Below are 15,080 nucleotides of genomic sequence, written 5' to 3'. Positions count from 1 at the left end.
CCGTGGGAACCGCAAGCAAAGAGTAACTGCAGGGCCCTGGGACAAAGGGCAAAGTACAAGTTCCTGGATTCCAGAAAGCTCCGGCAGGCTCAGGCAGCCTCACACCTGGACCTCTGGGATTGGGCACCGAGCTTCCCGGGCGTTCTGATGATGGTATAGGAGGGAGGGGAGAGGGCTGGGAGCCACCGTGGGATGCAGGCCTGGCTTCTCTGCCGAGTACTCCAAGAGCCGACAGCTCAGGGATGCCAGACACTGCAGCCGCCACCGTCTGTGGCTGGAGGACAGGACCCACAGCTTAGCGGACCTGACCAGGAGCTGCTCGGTGAGGGGTCCCGGTGACGGCACGGGCAGGGCCCCGGCATGAGCAGCAGGAGCCGCCCCTGCTCATCGGTCCCCTACGGTGCCGAAGCAGAGCATCAGCGCTGCGGGGAGGTGAGCCGGGCGTGCGGCACCCAACGCTGGCGCTGGCCCCTGAAGCAGTCCGTGACCTCCACCGAGTCTTTGGGGGCCCCTTCATGGATTAAGGCTTCAAGGCCCTCGCTGAGCCAGGCCACGGGCTAGCACCAGGCCCAGGACACAGCCAGGTTTCTGCGGGGGGACTGCAGGGAGATGGCACCCTCCCCAGACTGAGGGACGTAGGATTCCTCTGTGGTCCACACCCTTGTAGAAGCCCCTTCCCCAGGGCCCTAAGTCACTCTCTGACCCCTGCAGCAGGGGGTGCTCCACAACGCAAGTCAGAGGCAGGAGCTGTCCTTACTCCACCCCGGCTCCCCGCAGGGGAACTGTTTTCAAACTCCAGAGAACAGAGGGGCCGTTCAGCCAGCCCGAAGAAGACAGGTCGGCCCTGCCCCCAGCAGCCGCATCCCACAGGCCTGGGGTGGGGCCCCATGCCTGTGCTGTGGACGCGTTCCCTACCACCCTCCTGCAATGTCCTCGAGCCCCTAGAGCTTTGGGGTCAAACTACTACTGACCACAAACCACAGCCTAAATTCGCACACATTTCAAAATAGCTGACCCACACGGCACAAAGCAACCTCGGTCACGTCCTGCGCGTGCACGCACAAACGCGTGCACACACACACACACACACACACACCCCGGTTCCCGCTCGGCCCAGGCTGCACGTCACCAACACCCGGGGGCCCCGGGCTCCCCCACCAGTTCGATCGGAGCCTCTGCGGCGAGATGCAGTCGTGTAGTCCACACAGCTCCCCTGAGGCCGAGGGCTAGCCCGGCAGCACCACCACTGAGCACTCTTAGAAAATTCCTCAGGCCCCGCAGCAGACCTACGGGTCGGCCTGGGCGCGGGCCCAGCGGTCAACAGGTCCCCCTGCTGATTCTCATGCGCCCAGGTTGAGACACACGGGCATCTAACCACTGGCCCAGACGGCCTGCGATTGACAGTGAGAGATCACCCCAAGTGAGAGGCTCGAAGTGCCGGGCGGGCGGGCGTTGTGGTGAGGTTAAAGCTGCTACTTCAAGTCTCCACGTCCAAGCCGGCTCCCTGCCAATGTGCCTGGGACACAACAGGTGACCACCTGAGCTCTGGAGTCCCCGCAGTCCGCAGGGGAAACCCTGAGCGAGTTCCTGGCTCTTGGCTCTGGCCTGGCCCAGCCTTGGCTGTTGCTGGCCTCTGGGGAGTGAACCAGGAGAGTGAAGACCTCTGTCACTCTGCCTTTCCAATCAACAAAGTCCCAGGGGAGCCCACGTTTTCCTAGGGAACGGGCGGGGTCTTCCCTTTCCATGACAAGGCCTGCATTTGGACCTGCATCGCCTGCTGTTGGCCATGGAGACCTCACCGCCAGTCATCATGGAAACTGCGAGATCTTCGCTCCCCTGATCTGCCTTCTCCCTCCCTCGCACACGGGGCAGAGCAGCAACAAGGCCAGGTCACTACACTCCTGGGGCTGAACCAGGCCAGGTGGGGTGGGGTGGGGGTGGGGCGCCGAGCACGGAGCACTTCCGGCGGCTTCTCATGCTCACCGGGGCGGCCTGCAGGGCCCTGTCCCCGCTGTGGCTTCCTGTTTGCAGCCGCTGCACTGGGGCCAGCTCCCCCGCCACAGCAAGCCCAGGCTGTGAGGACGAGGGTGCCTGGAAGTGAGCAGGAGGGGCTGGGGAGAGGTCAGCTCCGGGTGCCCCCCAGGCCAAGGTTGGAAAGGCAAAGACAAGTTGGAGGTGCCCCAGGAGGGAAACCGAGGTAGAGATCCAAGGACCCTATGGCTCGACAAAGCTCAAGTTAGGCCAGGTGCCAGGAGGCCTGTCCTCACCCTCGGGCGCCCCTTCCCTGGCCTGGCCCTGGCAGTTCCCCCCTGGTTGCCCGGGTGGGCCTCTCTCGGGTATCTGGTCTGTGAGGAATCCTGGCTGGGTTTGAATTCTGGCTTGGGACTTACTAGCTGTGTTTCTTCAGGCAGATTTTTTTTGTCTTCACTAAGCCTCAGTGTTCTCATCTGGAAAATAGGGGCACTGAAAGTATAATCCCCAGAGGGTCATTACAGCATTTAAGGGGAGCGCTGAGGCTGCTCAAATCCGCCCATATCCCCCTTCGCCCCTGCTTAACGGAACTCAGGCCCAGCTCAGATGGAGTCAGGACCACCCGAGATGATCCACTTGGAGTTTTTATTGGCCGGGGTCCTGCACCAGGCGTGGGAGGAGTGCCGTGCCCCTCCCCCTCGGGGGTCTCCAAGTCAGTGTATGTGGTGGACAGGTGAGGAGCAGGGCGAGGACTTCTGATGGTTTCCCAGCTCCAACCAGCTGCGGACCCAGGATACAAAGACCCCATCAGCATGCTCACGTGCTGTGTCGGAGGCCGGGGCGGGGGCCTGGGACTGCATGGTGACAAGTCCCAGCTGCCAAGGTGCAGGCCGAGCCGGGACCCTGCTGTGGGCCGCTCACACCCACTTTGAGGGTGAGCCCTTGCAGCAGCAGCGAGGGGGTCCGCACCAGCTCCAAGGCCAGGTTCTCTGGTCCTGCACCCCCCACCCCCACCCCAGCAGAAGGACAAGCCCCGGCATCAGTGCAAATCTCAAACACTGTTTCCCAAAGTGTGTGTCATGGAACTCCAGCCACAGTGACCAGGGAGCTCCGAGAGCAAGGATCGTGTCCACCCCCACCCCATAGATGCCCGGGCCGCTGTCTAGTTCCCTCCCCGCAGTGTAGGGGTTGAGCAGCCCCTGCTGAACGCACGTGGAGTGAAGCTCACCCCGGGCTGCGTGGGGAAGTCTCCGCGCTCCCCGGGACTCGGCTCTGACAGGTCCCACGCCGGCACAGGACTCTCCCCACAGAGCACACGTGGAGTCACCGGACCGCAGTGCCTCGCTCCCCCGAACACCCGGCACAACCGCGCCTCTGCAGGGGGCCAGCGCCAGCTTCCCAGTCCCAGGCTCTGCCTCTCGGGCTGCTCCGGCCCCTGCTGGTCCACACTGCTCAGCCTCACTGCCTGGGCCCCCATGCAGACACCTCCCGACCACCTCGCAGCCACTCCTCCACGCAGTCCCCATCCCCTCCAGCACAGGCTGGGCCGAGCGCCGACACGGGAAGCCCTCCGCCCGGCCGCGCTCACCCACCTCTCCTGGTCTGGCTCTCCCGGATGAGGAAGGCCCCGCCAGCGTTCCCAGGCAGCAGCAGCAGCTCCTCAGCCTGCTCCCGGCTCAGGCCCTCATACAGCCAGCTGGGGGGAAGGGGCAGGGGTCAGCACCTCTGGGACCCTCTGCCCCTGTGTGACCCTGCAAAGGCCCCCCTCCCTTCCCTTCCTCTCTGGGCCCCAAGGTCTCTCTGCAGCACGGAGAGCTGGGCTTGGGGCCTGAGGGCTCCTCCAGCCTTGTCTTCCGGGTCTGGAGCCCAAGGGCGCAGCTTCAGCATTCTCTGCCTGCAGAACCCACTCCTGAGGGGCCTGGGGGTGCCAGGGGAGGGACCCAGCCTCTCCCATCACGACTCCGTTCCCCTGCAGCCTGGTTCCCAAGCCTTCGCCTTTCCAAGAATCCCCCCCCCCCCGTTTCCTGGCCTCGGGCCGTGTTCACAGGCTGCCCCGGCCCCCACACATCCCTCCCAGTGTTCTCCAACAGGGACCTTCCCTGACCCCTCCCGCTGACCCAGCAGGAACAGGTTTTCGGCTGCTGCGCCTGGGAACAGAGTGAGGGTGCTCCCTGGAGGCCGGGCTGGGCTGGGCACTCACCCGTGGGAGACTCTGGCCGCGTGGACGCTGGGGATGCAGTACTCCCGGCCCGAGGCTTCTGACAGCACTGTCCACCAGTCTCCGTCCCTGCACAGAGAAAGCAGAGGGCCCCGGGACCTGGGCACGGACCGTCATGGGCTGGATCCTGCAGCCACCGGCCCGCGGTTTCCCAGGCTCCCTCGCACATCCCAGGGTCCGGGATGTGACAGGTGGGCGTGACCCAAGCAAGGCACCCCCACCCGCCTGCTTCTCCCCGGGGTGTGTCGAGGGTGAGCGCCCTGCCTGCCTCGCCCTTTTCTGATTGGAGCAGGAGCGCAGCTGCGGGCAGCCAGGGGCACGGACTTACTCGGAGACGATGGTCAGCGGCTCCCCCAGTCGCAGCGACAGCTCGGCCTGCCTGCCTGCCGGGAAGCTGCCCAGGGCCACGGCTGCGGCCTTGCTCTTCCCTAGACGGAGGGGACAGAGAGTTACCCTCGTTAGGAGGACAGTTCCTTAGGCCCACTGAATTCAGAACGTACCTACGCGAATGTACGCGAAGCAAAGCACAGTAACACACGCCGTGACCAGGGCAGCTCCCAGGACAAGAGCAGGCCCCGAGGGACGCAGCCAGCCTCACTGAGGGTGTTATAGGAAAACAGACGTGCGCATAAAGTTGAACTGGCTACCGTCTAGTCAATCAACCAGTCAGCTGGTTACAGCTTAACTAACTGATTGTTTTAATCGGTTAACTGGTCCCAGCCTTTTCTCAAAGCTCGCTTGCTGTGGCTGAACTGTATATTGGTTTTGTCTGGTGAGCTTGGCATTGAGTCCAAATCTGTGGGCTTCTCTAGAATCTAATTTAGGACTGGGCCGGCCTGCCCTCCAGACGTGAGGGCTCCAGCCTGCATCCCTTCCCATCGCCCGCCTTCCCTGAAATCTGAAGCTCTCCCAGGGTTCTGCAGGCCCCGGGGTTGCTCAGCCAGGTCTTGAGATCCCCACAGAGGCCTCAAGTTCACATGGCAACAGGCAAAGGATCCTTGGCAACAGCCCCTTGCAGAATTTTTGATAAAGGGTTTTTGCTGCTCCAAAAACAAAGCCAAGGGGCAGGCGTTGCCACTCAGGCCGCCCTCATCCTGTCCTGCCTGCGTTCCAGTCCCGACTCTGCTCTGACTCCAGCTTCCTGCTAATGCACACCCTGGAAAGCGGCAGGCGGGAGACCCACACTGCGTTCCCCTGGCTTTACCCTGGGCCAGCCCTGCTTGTGCTGGCTTCCAAAGGATGCAAGGTCTCTCCCTGCCTCTAAAAGAAATGAAATTTTAAAAATAAATATTTTTAAAAATTAAAAAATAAATCTCAGAACCTACAGCTCTAAGCATCAGCGTGGAGCTGAGCTTCTGCAGGGTGCTGATGGGCTGGGTGCTGAGGTCGGCTCTGAGGGCTGGGGAACTCGGGAAAGACCAGCAGCTGGGGCCAGGGCCCCCAGTCACCTGGGGGTGCTGCCATGAGCACAGAAGGAGCACGAGGCCTCCCTCCCACCTCTCCCCTCACTTCCTTGTCGTGCCCAGTGGGAACTGCACCCCTGCCTCTCTGCTTCCTGGAGGGGACCCCTACGGCACAGCTTTATAACTCCAGAGTGCTGTGCCTTTCCCATGGCCTTTGTCCATGGCAGCAGGTGGAGAAGAGGGGCCACCCGTAGGCCCATGGTTAAGACCTGGCCCAGTGCAGGGGCCCGCAGGTATGGGTGGCCCAGCCAAGTGTCCCCGTCCTCCCTGCCACCACTCGCAGAGCACCTGCTGTGTCAGCCCTGCAGGCGAGCTCTGGGCAGCAGCTGACTGGGCCTCACGTCTACAGTGAGATGGGGCGTCTAGGCGGCCCTGCGGCTTCCACGGGGGCACTCAGCAGGGCAGCGAGTGCTTACCCCGCACCCCGTCTCGGGCCTGGGCAGGGGCACTGGGGCTGGACAGCAGCATGCTTGTCAGCAAGAACACAGACTCCTTGGTCCCCAGCAGGCCGAGGTTCAGAGGGGGAGGTAGAGACGTCTGGCTGGGGTCGCAGAATCCGAGGGAGACGAAGCCCCCCGCTACGCAGAGAAGTGTCCTGAGCATGTGGGGGCTGCGAGGCGGGGCGTCGGGTGCATGGGGCTGGATCAGCACAGGCCTCGCATCCCCAGCCCACCTCGGGACTCGGCCCCCAGCATCCTCTGCCTGTGGGGCCCTGGTGCACGCCACTTTCCCGTCCTTACCCACTCTGCACGGGTCTTTGAAAAACAGGCTTGTTAGCAGGTGAATGCAGGAAGCTCTGAGCAGGGGTCAAGGGCAGCAAGAAAGCAATCGGGTACCAGCGACTCTGGGGCTCCACGAGGTGGGGGAGGGGAGCAGCCAGACACAGACCCAGGTTGCGGCTGAAGGGCCTCTCCGGAAGGAGCGAGCCCCGCTCTGGAAGCACACCGCTTCCTATACCTCCTCCCAGACCCTCGTGGAGATCCCCCCGGGGAACGCAGGCTGGAGCTCCTGGGAGCCCAGGAGCCTCTTCCGAGCCAGGACAGCCCACGGTGCGGGGGGAGGCCAGAGACGCAGTAACCGATTCTCGGATAATGTGGAGCAGAGCGGGCTGCAAGCACCCTCCCCTCCCCGCAGCCCTGGCCCTGCACCTGCACCCCAAGAGGGCAAATGCCATTGGCTGCTCCCTGGCCTGGCCTGGAGCGCCGCTTCCATGGGGAAGTCCTCCAAGTCCCTCCTCACACAGTCATGCAGCTCTAACACAGCTGTCCTTCATCAGCGCTTGAACGCCTGTCTCGGCGGCTCTCTCTGAGGGCGGGTGCTGTGCCTATCTTGCCCACCGCCGCGTCCCCACGTCCCACCCAATGGCCTGGCATGTGGTAGAGCCTCAGCAGATCTCAGAGGGGTGCAAGGCTGATGGACAAACGGCCCCGGGAGAGGATGCCCAAGACTCCCTCTCCCACGGGGACAGACCTGCCCTGGAGACCCGGAGGGAGGGAGGGAGGGGTACAGTACGGCTGCCAGAGGAAACTGGGTGGGGGGGCTGTGGTTTCCAGGGCCCTTCCTGCAGGCCCCTTGCTGCAGCTGCCTCCCAGCCACAGTCCCCAGCGGGGCCCAGGGAGGCAGGTACTGGGGGGAGGAGGATGGGGGGGTCCTGCCCTGAGGAGAGGGCAGGAAGCCATGGCAGGAGGGGCGGCCGCGGGGTGGGTGGGGGAGGAATGTTCAGGTGGAGCAGCCCCCCCCAGACAGGGATGTCCAGGCGGCTCGGTCCTGCCTCCTGCAGTGCAGCTTGGAGCCGAGGGACCTGGTTATCAGTTCATCTTATGGGTCCCTGTGGTAAGGCCACAGTACCCAGATAGCCGGCCACCAGTCCAGCTGTGTTACAGCAGGAGGCTGGAGACACAGGCCCCTCCCCGATCAGCTGCAGGCCCAAATAAGGGGAGACTGAGATCCTGGGAGCAAAGAGACTGGGCTCGCAGCCGGCTCCACGGGCACCAGTTCCTGGGCAGGACCCCTCCCTCTGGCCACACTCCTGGCCCCTCGATTCTGTGTCTCTGGAAAACCCCAAGACCTGAGCTGATGAGATTTGAGAAAAGATTTGTGTGCTGTTTTGAGGAACAAGAAAGAGACCTAGGGCCATAGATTCTTCATCAAGATGTTAGAACTTCTAAGATATATTGATTGTTCACTTGTCCTCATTTATTTGTCTATTATTATTATTTTTAAGCCAGGACGAAGAAAATCATGATTGTCAGCTCAGCCAATGCACCGCCCACTGTTCACAGCACCTTAGGTCCAGCAGAACTTTCTAGGTGACGGAAATGTTCTAGAATTCGGTGCTGTCCAGTGAGGTAGCCATGAGCTATGTGCAGCCATTGAGCACTCAAACCATGGCTAACCGGGCTGAGATAGTTTTTTTTTTTTCTAATTTAAATTTATTTCAGAAAAATTTACTCATTTGAAAGAGCAACACAGAGAGGAAGAGGGAGAGATTTTCCATCCTCTGGTTCACTCCTCAAATGGCCACAACAGCCAGTGCTGGACCAAGCTGAAGCCAGGAGTCCAGAACTCTATCCAGGTCTCCCACATGGGTGGCGGGCACCCAAGTACTTGGGCCATCTTCAGCTGCCTTCCCAGGCGCGTTAGCAGGGAGCTGGATTGGAAGCGGAGAAGCTGGGACTTGAACCGGCGCCCACTCGGGGTGCCCGCATCACAAGCAGCACTTCAGCCCACTGTGTCACAGCACCGCGCCGCCGCACGTGGCTCATGGCTACTGCGGCTGGCAGGCTCAGCCTATGAGCTGAGGAGGGAGCAGCAGGCCCTCCTGGGTAACTGCTCCAGTCAGTGCCTGCGCCTCTCTCTCCCACTTCCTCATTGTCCTGCTTGTTAAATGTCTCCCTGCTGCCACAGGCCCCACAGAGCAGGGTGGGAAGGGGCTGGTATACAGCAGGCGCTCGGTGAGTGGTCAGGAAGGCTCACAGTAAAGCGTGGGACCGTGCAGCCTTGCGGGGCCCAGGAAGGGCCTGGCTGCCCCAGCCCCGCGGCCTACCTGCTTGCAGGGCCACAGGGTCTCGGCCTTGGGCAGAGGGGTCTGAGCTTGGACTTGGCAGGGTTTTCCCTCTGCTGGGCAGACTCCCCATCATTCCGCAGCAGGGCGCTCAGAGGCACGTCTCCGGGAGGAACCTGAAAGAGACGCTGCGATGGGGATGCCCGCCGCCCGGCTCGGCGCAGCTGCCCTGCCTGGCGGAGGGGGTGACGCCCGCCCTGAGGCCCACGCACCAGCTGCTCCACCAGGTCCTGGGGCCTCCTGCCCCACGGATGAGCTTCTCTGCGCCGGCTCCATTCTTCGCTTGTATCCCCGGAGCGCGTGCCCTTTCCTCCCCCTCAGGCCGGTCTGGAGCCCACCCCTCCTCAGGAAGCTTCCCCTAAGCCCCCCGCTTTGCTGGCGGCTCCCTTGAATTCCTGTGGCTCACTTGGAACCTTTTCCCTGGCCTGGGCCCGGGCTCTGCCCCTGGGTGGCAGGGGGCAGAAGCAGGACAGTGAGCTCACTCTCCCCCCAGCACACCAGGACCCTAGGCTAGGGACAGAGGTGGGCAAGGGGGTCCTGAGGGGTCTCGGGAGCTGGTGTCACAAGCAAAGGTGACCCTGAGCCGTCACAGGGCACGGTACGGTGGCTGGGAGGTTGTAGGTCAGTGCCGACCGGCCAGGCTCAGGGGGCCTGGCTGTCATGACTCTTCCCTTCTCCGTGCCTCCTTTCCCTCGTCTGAAAAATGGGGATAACAGCACCCAACATCCGGCCCAAGAGCTAAGAGAGCCGGCAGGCCGCGGGCCAGCACTTCCTGTCTCACTCCACCAGAGGCCTCTCGGGGGGCTCCCTTCCCTCTCGGTTCCCTCTGTGTTCCTCTGCAAGTTTTAATTATTCATTGATTAGTGTGCTTATTTGTTTACAAATTTGTAACAATTAGGTTTATTTGTAAGGAGAGAGACAGATTTTCCACTTGCTGGTTCACTCCTCAGATGTCTGCAATGTCTAGGTTGGGCCGGGCCAAAGCCAGGAGCCGGGAACTCAGCCTGGGTCTCCCGTGTGGCCGGAGGGGCCCAAGCCTCCCCGGGTGCACGAGTGGGAAGCTGGACTCGGAGGTGGAGCTGGGGCTTGAACCTCTGCACTTCGCCATGGGGCGTAGACTTAACCACTGCGCCCAGTGCTGGCCCTTGCTTCTTAGTTTAACCCCTTACTATCCTGCAGTGCCAGGAGGAGGAGAGCAGCTGCTTTCCCATTTCCTCAGGCCCTGGCGAGGCACACAGAGGCACTGAACACCACTAACCCGGTGGGCAGAAGCCATGATTAGCTCTGGGACAAGTATGTTAGATCAGTTCAAATCCCCAGGTTTCTAGGGTGGTACCGACTTTTCTAAACACTAGTGTGGGAAGAGGGAAGGGTGCATTCTGTGTTTATTTTATTTATTTTTTAAAAAGATGTCATTTGAGAGGTAGAGTAACAGAGAGAAGGAGAGACAGACAGAAAGGTCTTCCATCTGCTGGATCACTCCCCAAATGGCCACATCGGCTGGCGCTGGACCAATCCAAAGCCAGGAGCCAGGAGCTTCCTCTGGGTCTCCCACACGGGTGCAGGGGCCCAAAGACTTGGGCCATCTTCTACTGCTTTCCCTGGCCATAGCAGAGAGTGGGATCAGAAGTGGAGCAGCTGGGACTAGAACTGGCGCCCATATGGGATGCTAGAGCCAAGGGCGGAGGCTTAGCCCACTACGCCACAGCATCAGCCCCATTTTTTATTTGTATATTTTTTAAAGGAAGAGCAACAGCGAGAGCGAGAGCAAGATCTTCCATCTGCTGTTTCACCCCTGAAATGGGCACAACGGCCAGAGCTGTGCCAGGCTGAAGCCAGGGCCAGGAGCCTCCGGGTCTTCCCATGCAGGTACAGGGGCCCAGGCACTGGGGCATCTTCTGCTGATTTCCCAGGCTCATTAGCAGGGAGCTGGATTGGAAGTGGAGCAGCCAGGACTGGAATCAGCACCCATATGGGATGCCGGTGCTGCAGGAGGCAGCTTTACCTGCTACGCCACGGCTCCAACCAAATGTTCTGCATTTCTTAATTATCCCAGTTTGGTTCGATTCACCCAGTGTTCTCCGAGGTGCTGCTCTGGGCCAGGTACCAGCCAATGCTGGAGCCCAGGAGGGAGCAGCTCACCAAAGGAGCTGGCAACACAGTGGGCCCCTCCCCTGCCTTTGACCCCACACTGCTGGGACGAGAGCTCTGGTGTTGTTATCACAGAGTGCCTTCCATGGTCTCCGGGACAGAACTGTCTGTGTAGGTCCTGTCTTAGGGGCCAGCATTGAGGTAGAGTGGGTTAAGCCACCACCTGCAATGCTGGCATCCCATGTGGGCATTGGTTTGAGTCCCAGCTGCTCCTCTTTCCACCCATCTCCCTGCTAATGCACCTGGGAAAGCAGCAGAAGATGCCCAACTGCTTGGGCCCCGGCCACCCCATGTGGGAGACCTGAATGGAGTTCCAGGCTCCTGGCTTTGGCCTGGTCCAGCCCTGTGACCATTTTGGGCAGTGAACCAGAGAATGAAAGATCTCTCTGTCTCTCCCTCTCTCTCTCTGCAACTCAGCCTTTCAAAATACATAAAATAAATCTTTTAAGAAGGGGGGCACGGCTTTGGTGCAGACTAGAGCCGGAGGCCACAGGGAGGGACCACCTGTGTGGGTCAGACTCACCAGGCTCAGCTGTGCGCCTCGCAGCTGCGGCTCAGGGATGGCCGTACCCACGCGAAGGGTGCCGGGGTGACGAGAGGGGCTCGGCTCAGAGGGTGTAAGGCTCAGCTTCCTTTCCCTCCTCCAGCAAGACCACAGCCCTCAATGCAACCAACCAGAGACTTCCCGCTGCAGGCAGAGGGGGATGGGCCCAGGGCCACCCGAAGCCGCCCTGGGTCCTGCCGCTCCCCTCCCCTGCCCCTGCTCCACTCACAGCCAGGGAGCTCCCGGGGCCAGGAGCAGGCACTGCTGTGGGCAGGCCTGCTGGAGGTACTGGCTCATCTCTAGGCACACGAGCATCTGGGCAGGCCTACCATGTGCTAGGCCCTTTCCAGGGGACCCGGGCCGTGGGTGGAAGGAGAGAACGAGCGAGAGGCCACCGAGACCTGCACCCCGGCCCCGTTTCAGACCCCAGGGCGGAGGCCCCGGTGCTCACACGCTGCGAGTGCTGAGGGCAGTGCTGGGACCAGGGGCCCCGGCTTTCGCATTGCTTTTGTGATCTGGGCTGAGCTGAAGGAAGATCTCGCCCTTCTGGGAGAACTGTGGACTCTGCAGCTGGACGAGGTCCAGGGATCCAGAGCCCTCGTGCTCACTGTGGCCCAGAGAGGGGCCTAGGGTCACACAGCACATCGCAGGAACCAAGACGGGGCTAGAAGGAGCAGGCAGGAGACCCAAGTTCCTTCCGAGTCATCTTTAACAGCCTCAGCAGAGCTCCTGTCCCTTCTCCGTGAGCTTGTCTCCCAGCTGCGAGAAGAGCCCACTCCCCCTCTTCCTCACCTGCCCGCGTACTTACCGCTCTCTCGTCATCAGAGGCTCCGAGGGGCTCAGCAGAGACGTATGCTTCGGCTGGACAGATCTGGGCTCAGGAAGGTCCTCAGGAAGGCTGCCCACGTCCTGGGTCCTAGGACACCGCGCACCCTCGGGGCCTGGGAAGATCTTCAGGGAATGGGCAGCTCAGCATCTGCCTGTGGTCAGCAGGTGGCCCACCGGGGACAGGCAGGAGCCCTGTGCTGCTTCGGGATTCAGCCGGGCAGCCTTCCCGGGCACAGCTGGGCCAGGAGAGGGGACTCAGGGCTCTGTCACGGAGCCCGGCGCAGGACTGGAGGCCCGGCTCCCATCTGTCTGCACCCTCTGTAGCTCACAACCACTCATTTCCTCTGACGGCATCGCACACCATCGAGGCCACCTTCCCCGAGTTCCTGTTTCTGGGGAGCAGCTGCCTCGTCACGATCCTGGAGTTGGAGTGTTTTTTTCTCTGGTTTTGTGACTTGGTCTTGTCTCAGGAGCCCAGAACCGAGGTAAGCGAGCAGGACTTTCTCATGTTGGCCTGACCATGAACGATCACAGGGAGGGGGAGGGGGCAGCTTGATTCTAGTAACTTCTGGGGTCCTCCCACGTCTTCTGAATCCAAATCGCTGCACCAGGAGCCTAGGAGTACTTTATCTCATTGCCTCCCCAACTTTTCAGCAATCACCCGGATCTTGTTAAACTGCAGGCTTGATGCAGCAGGCCGGGGTGGGGTTTAAGTTTATGCTTTTAATTTTTTTTTTTAAACTTTGGGAGGCAGAGAGAGATCTTCCATCTGCTGGTTCACTGCCCAAATGCCTGCAACAGCTGGGAGCCAGGCCAGGCCAAAGCCAGGAGCCTAGAACTCCATCTGGGTCTCCCACGTGAGTGGCAGGGATGGACTCCAGCACTTGAGCCATCTCTGCTGCCTCCCAGTGGGCACGCTAGCAGGAAGCCAGAATCAGGCACTCTGCTGCAGGATGTCAGTAGTCCTACCTAACCACTGCATCCAGCACCTGCCCCAAGGAGTCCTCACGTATAGCAGGCTCCCAGGCGGGGGCCACGCTCTGTACCGCAGGATCGGACATCAGTCCATGAGCCCCACCAGCAGCCACAGCAGCGTCTGGGACTTTGTGACGCCCTTCCGAGGCCTCATCCATCTCAGGTCTGCCACTCAGCCTCGGGAGTGGGGTCGGCTCTGGTTTCACAAGCACTGCAGGTGATTCTAACGCCTGCCCAAGCTGGCCAATCACTGACCCAGGAAGCAGAATCAATGGGCAGACTGGCCTTCCAGCCTCCTGCCGCCTTCCACTGGCAGCTCATTAAAGTTCAGCCACGCCCACCTGCTGCCTGCGGCGGGCCAGGCAGCCGCATTCCTGCAGAGCCCGGTTCTACAGCACACAATGGCCTGCTGCGCTGTAATGGCTCCTGACCCAGCTCAGCCCTTTGCCAGCTACACACGCTCCTGCCCGTCTCTCCCTTGCTCCTGGGGAAGCCTGGTTTGCCAGGTAACTGTGCAGGCACTTGGCAGGGAGGCACACCCTCTGTAAGGAAGTCCACCCAGGTTGTGGGGGGGAACTGAACAGGGGACCTCCGCCCATCACACCCATTTTACCTGACAGGCAGACTGAGCCCCGAGGGGAACAAGGCAGGAAGAGGACGGAGCAGCTCTGATTGCTTCTCACAAGAGTTCCCCCACACAGCTCTCCTCTTCCACTTAGGGGAGCACCTAGGAATTTAAGTTCACATTCTAGATCAGCCTCAGAGCTACAAGAAATGAACAGGTCTTCCTCCTTGGTGCCCATCGAGCTCCCAAAACCCTTATAGCTCCATAGCCAGCAGGGCTGTAGCCGGTGTCTTTTGCTGTAATATTTTGTTTTTGACCCCAATTCTTGACCCACAGCTTCTACATCCTTAGGAATTCCTGGCTGATGGGAGCAGCTTTTGTCCTAATCAGGCAGCTCATGGTGGGTTCCCAGCTGGGAGCTGCTCACAGAAAGATCAAGCAACGGCCAGAGGCTTGGAACTGGGACTGGTGTAGCAGCACTGTGGCCTAAGCCAGTTTCAGTCCTGGCTGCTCCACTTCTGACCCAATTCCCTGCAAATGTGCCTGGGAAGGAAAAAACAAAAAACAAACAAACAAACAAACAAAAAACAACAACAACAAAAAAAACCACCGGAAGTTCCCCAGGGAGCTGGAGCAGAGGTGGAACAGCGGGAACTCAAACTGGCGCCCACGAGATGCTGGAGTTACAGGCGGCAGCTTACGAGGAAGACAGGAAGTGTGAGCAGAGGAGGAAGGAGGGAGGGAGGCAGGACCAGTCGGGTAGCGTCCTGGGGCCGGGCTCCAGGCACAGGCTAAGGAGGGAGAGCAGGGACCACCATGCTGAGTGTGGCTGGAAGGGCTGCAGGAACGCGCGTGTATGAGTGACAGGGCCACCCCGTCAACTCCTGCCTCCAGGCTGTGGGGCCCAGCGTGGCCACCTAGCTGCTCACGGGCACGTGACTCCTCTCCCCACGTGGCCCTGGCCGTGGCATCCGGCCCATCCCTCGCCCAGCAGCCTGCCTGTGCTTCCAGCGGCGGCAGCCCCCGGTCTCCTGCGGTTCTTCTTGACGGGGGCGAACAACCACACTGCAGACTGGGGCCTGGTCTGACTGACAGGCAGCTGCAGACTGTCACCGAGTGAGGCCGGTGGTCAGACGGCGGAACCGAGGTGGGGGCACCTTCCCAAGGCCATCAAGAGCACTGCTGGGCTCTGATTTTCCACCGAGGGGCATGCGACAGGATGTGAGGCGGAGCAGGGACTCGGTCCCGACCGGGAACTGGCTGTATGCAGTTGGGCAAATTACTCTTCCGGCGGCTCCACC

The 15,080-nt window shown here is 61.1% G+C and overlaps 1 protein-coding gene across 3 annotated transcripts in view; it reads right to left on the bottom strand.

The window, feature by feature from the left end:
* The window catches only part of SLA2 (Src like adaptor 2), a 25,153-nt gene extending 10,073 nt beyond the window's left edge, over positions 1-15,080 (bottom strand). Inside the window, exons 1-6 of one of the 3 annotated variants that reach the window (XM_089308024.1) lie at positions 13,828-15,080; positions 12,220-12,362; positions 8,699-8,832; positions 4,518-4,617; positions 4,172-4,258; positions 3,564-3,667 (exon numbers count right to left, since the gene is read on the bottom strand). In XM_089308024.1, coding sequence (XP_089164150.1) covers positions 3,564-3,667; positions 4,172-4,258; positions 4,518-4,617; positions 8,699-8,792 — 385 coding nt within the window. In that variant the 5' untranslated portion in view covers positions 8,793-8,832; positions 12,220-12,362; positions 13,828-15,080. The other 2 variants (XM_089308021.1, XM_089308023.1) reach the window with 2 other exon arrangements.

This window comes from Oryctolagus cuniculus, chromosome 11 (assembly GCF_051225735.1).
Source record: "Oryctolagus cuniculus isolate XC-2025 breed Fujian yellow rabbit chromosome 11, ASM5122573v1, whole genome shotgun sequence".
NCBI classification, from domain to species: domain Eukaryota; kingdom Metazoa; phylum Chordata; class Mammalia; order Lagomorpha; family Leporidae; genus Oryctolagus; species Oryctolagus cuniculus.
This window is presented reverse-complemented; position numbering and strand designations above follow the sequence as displayed.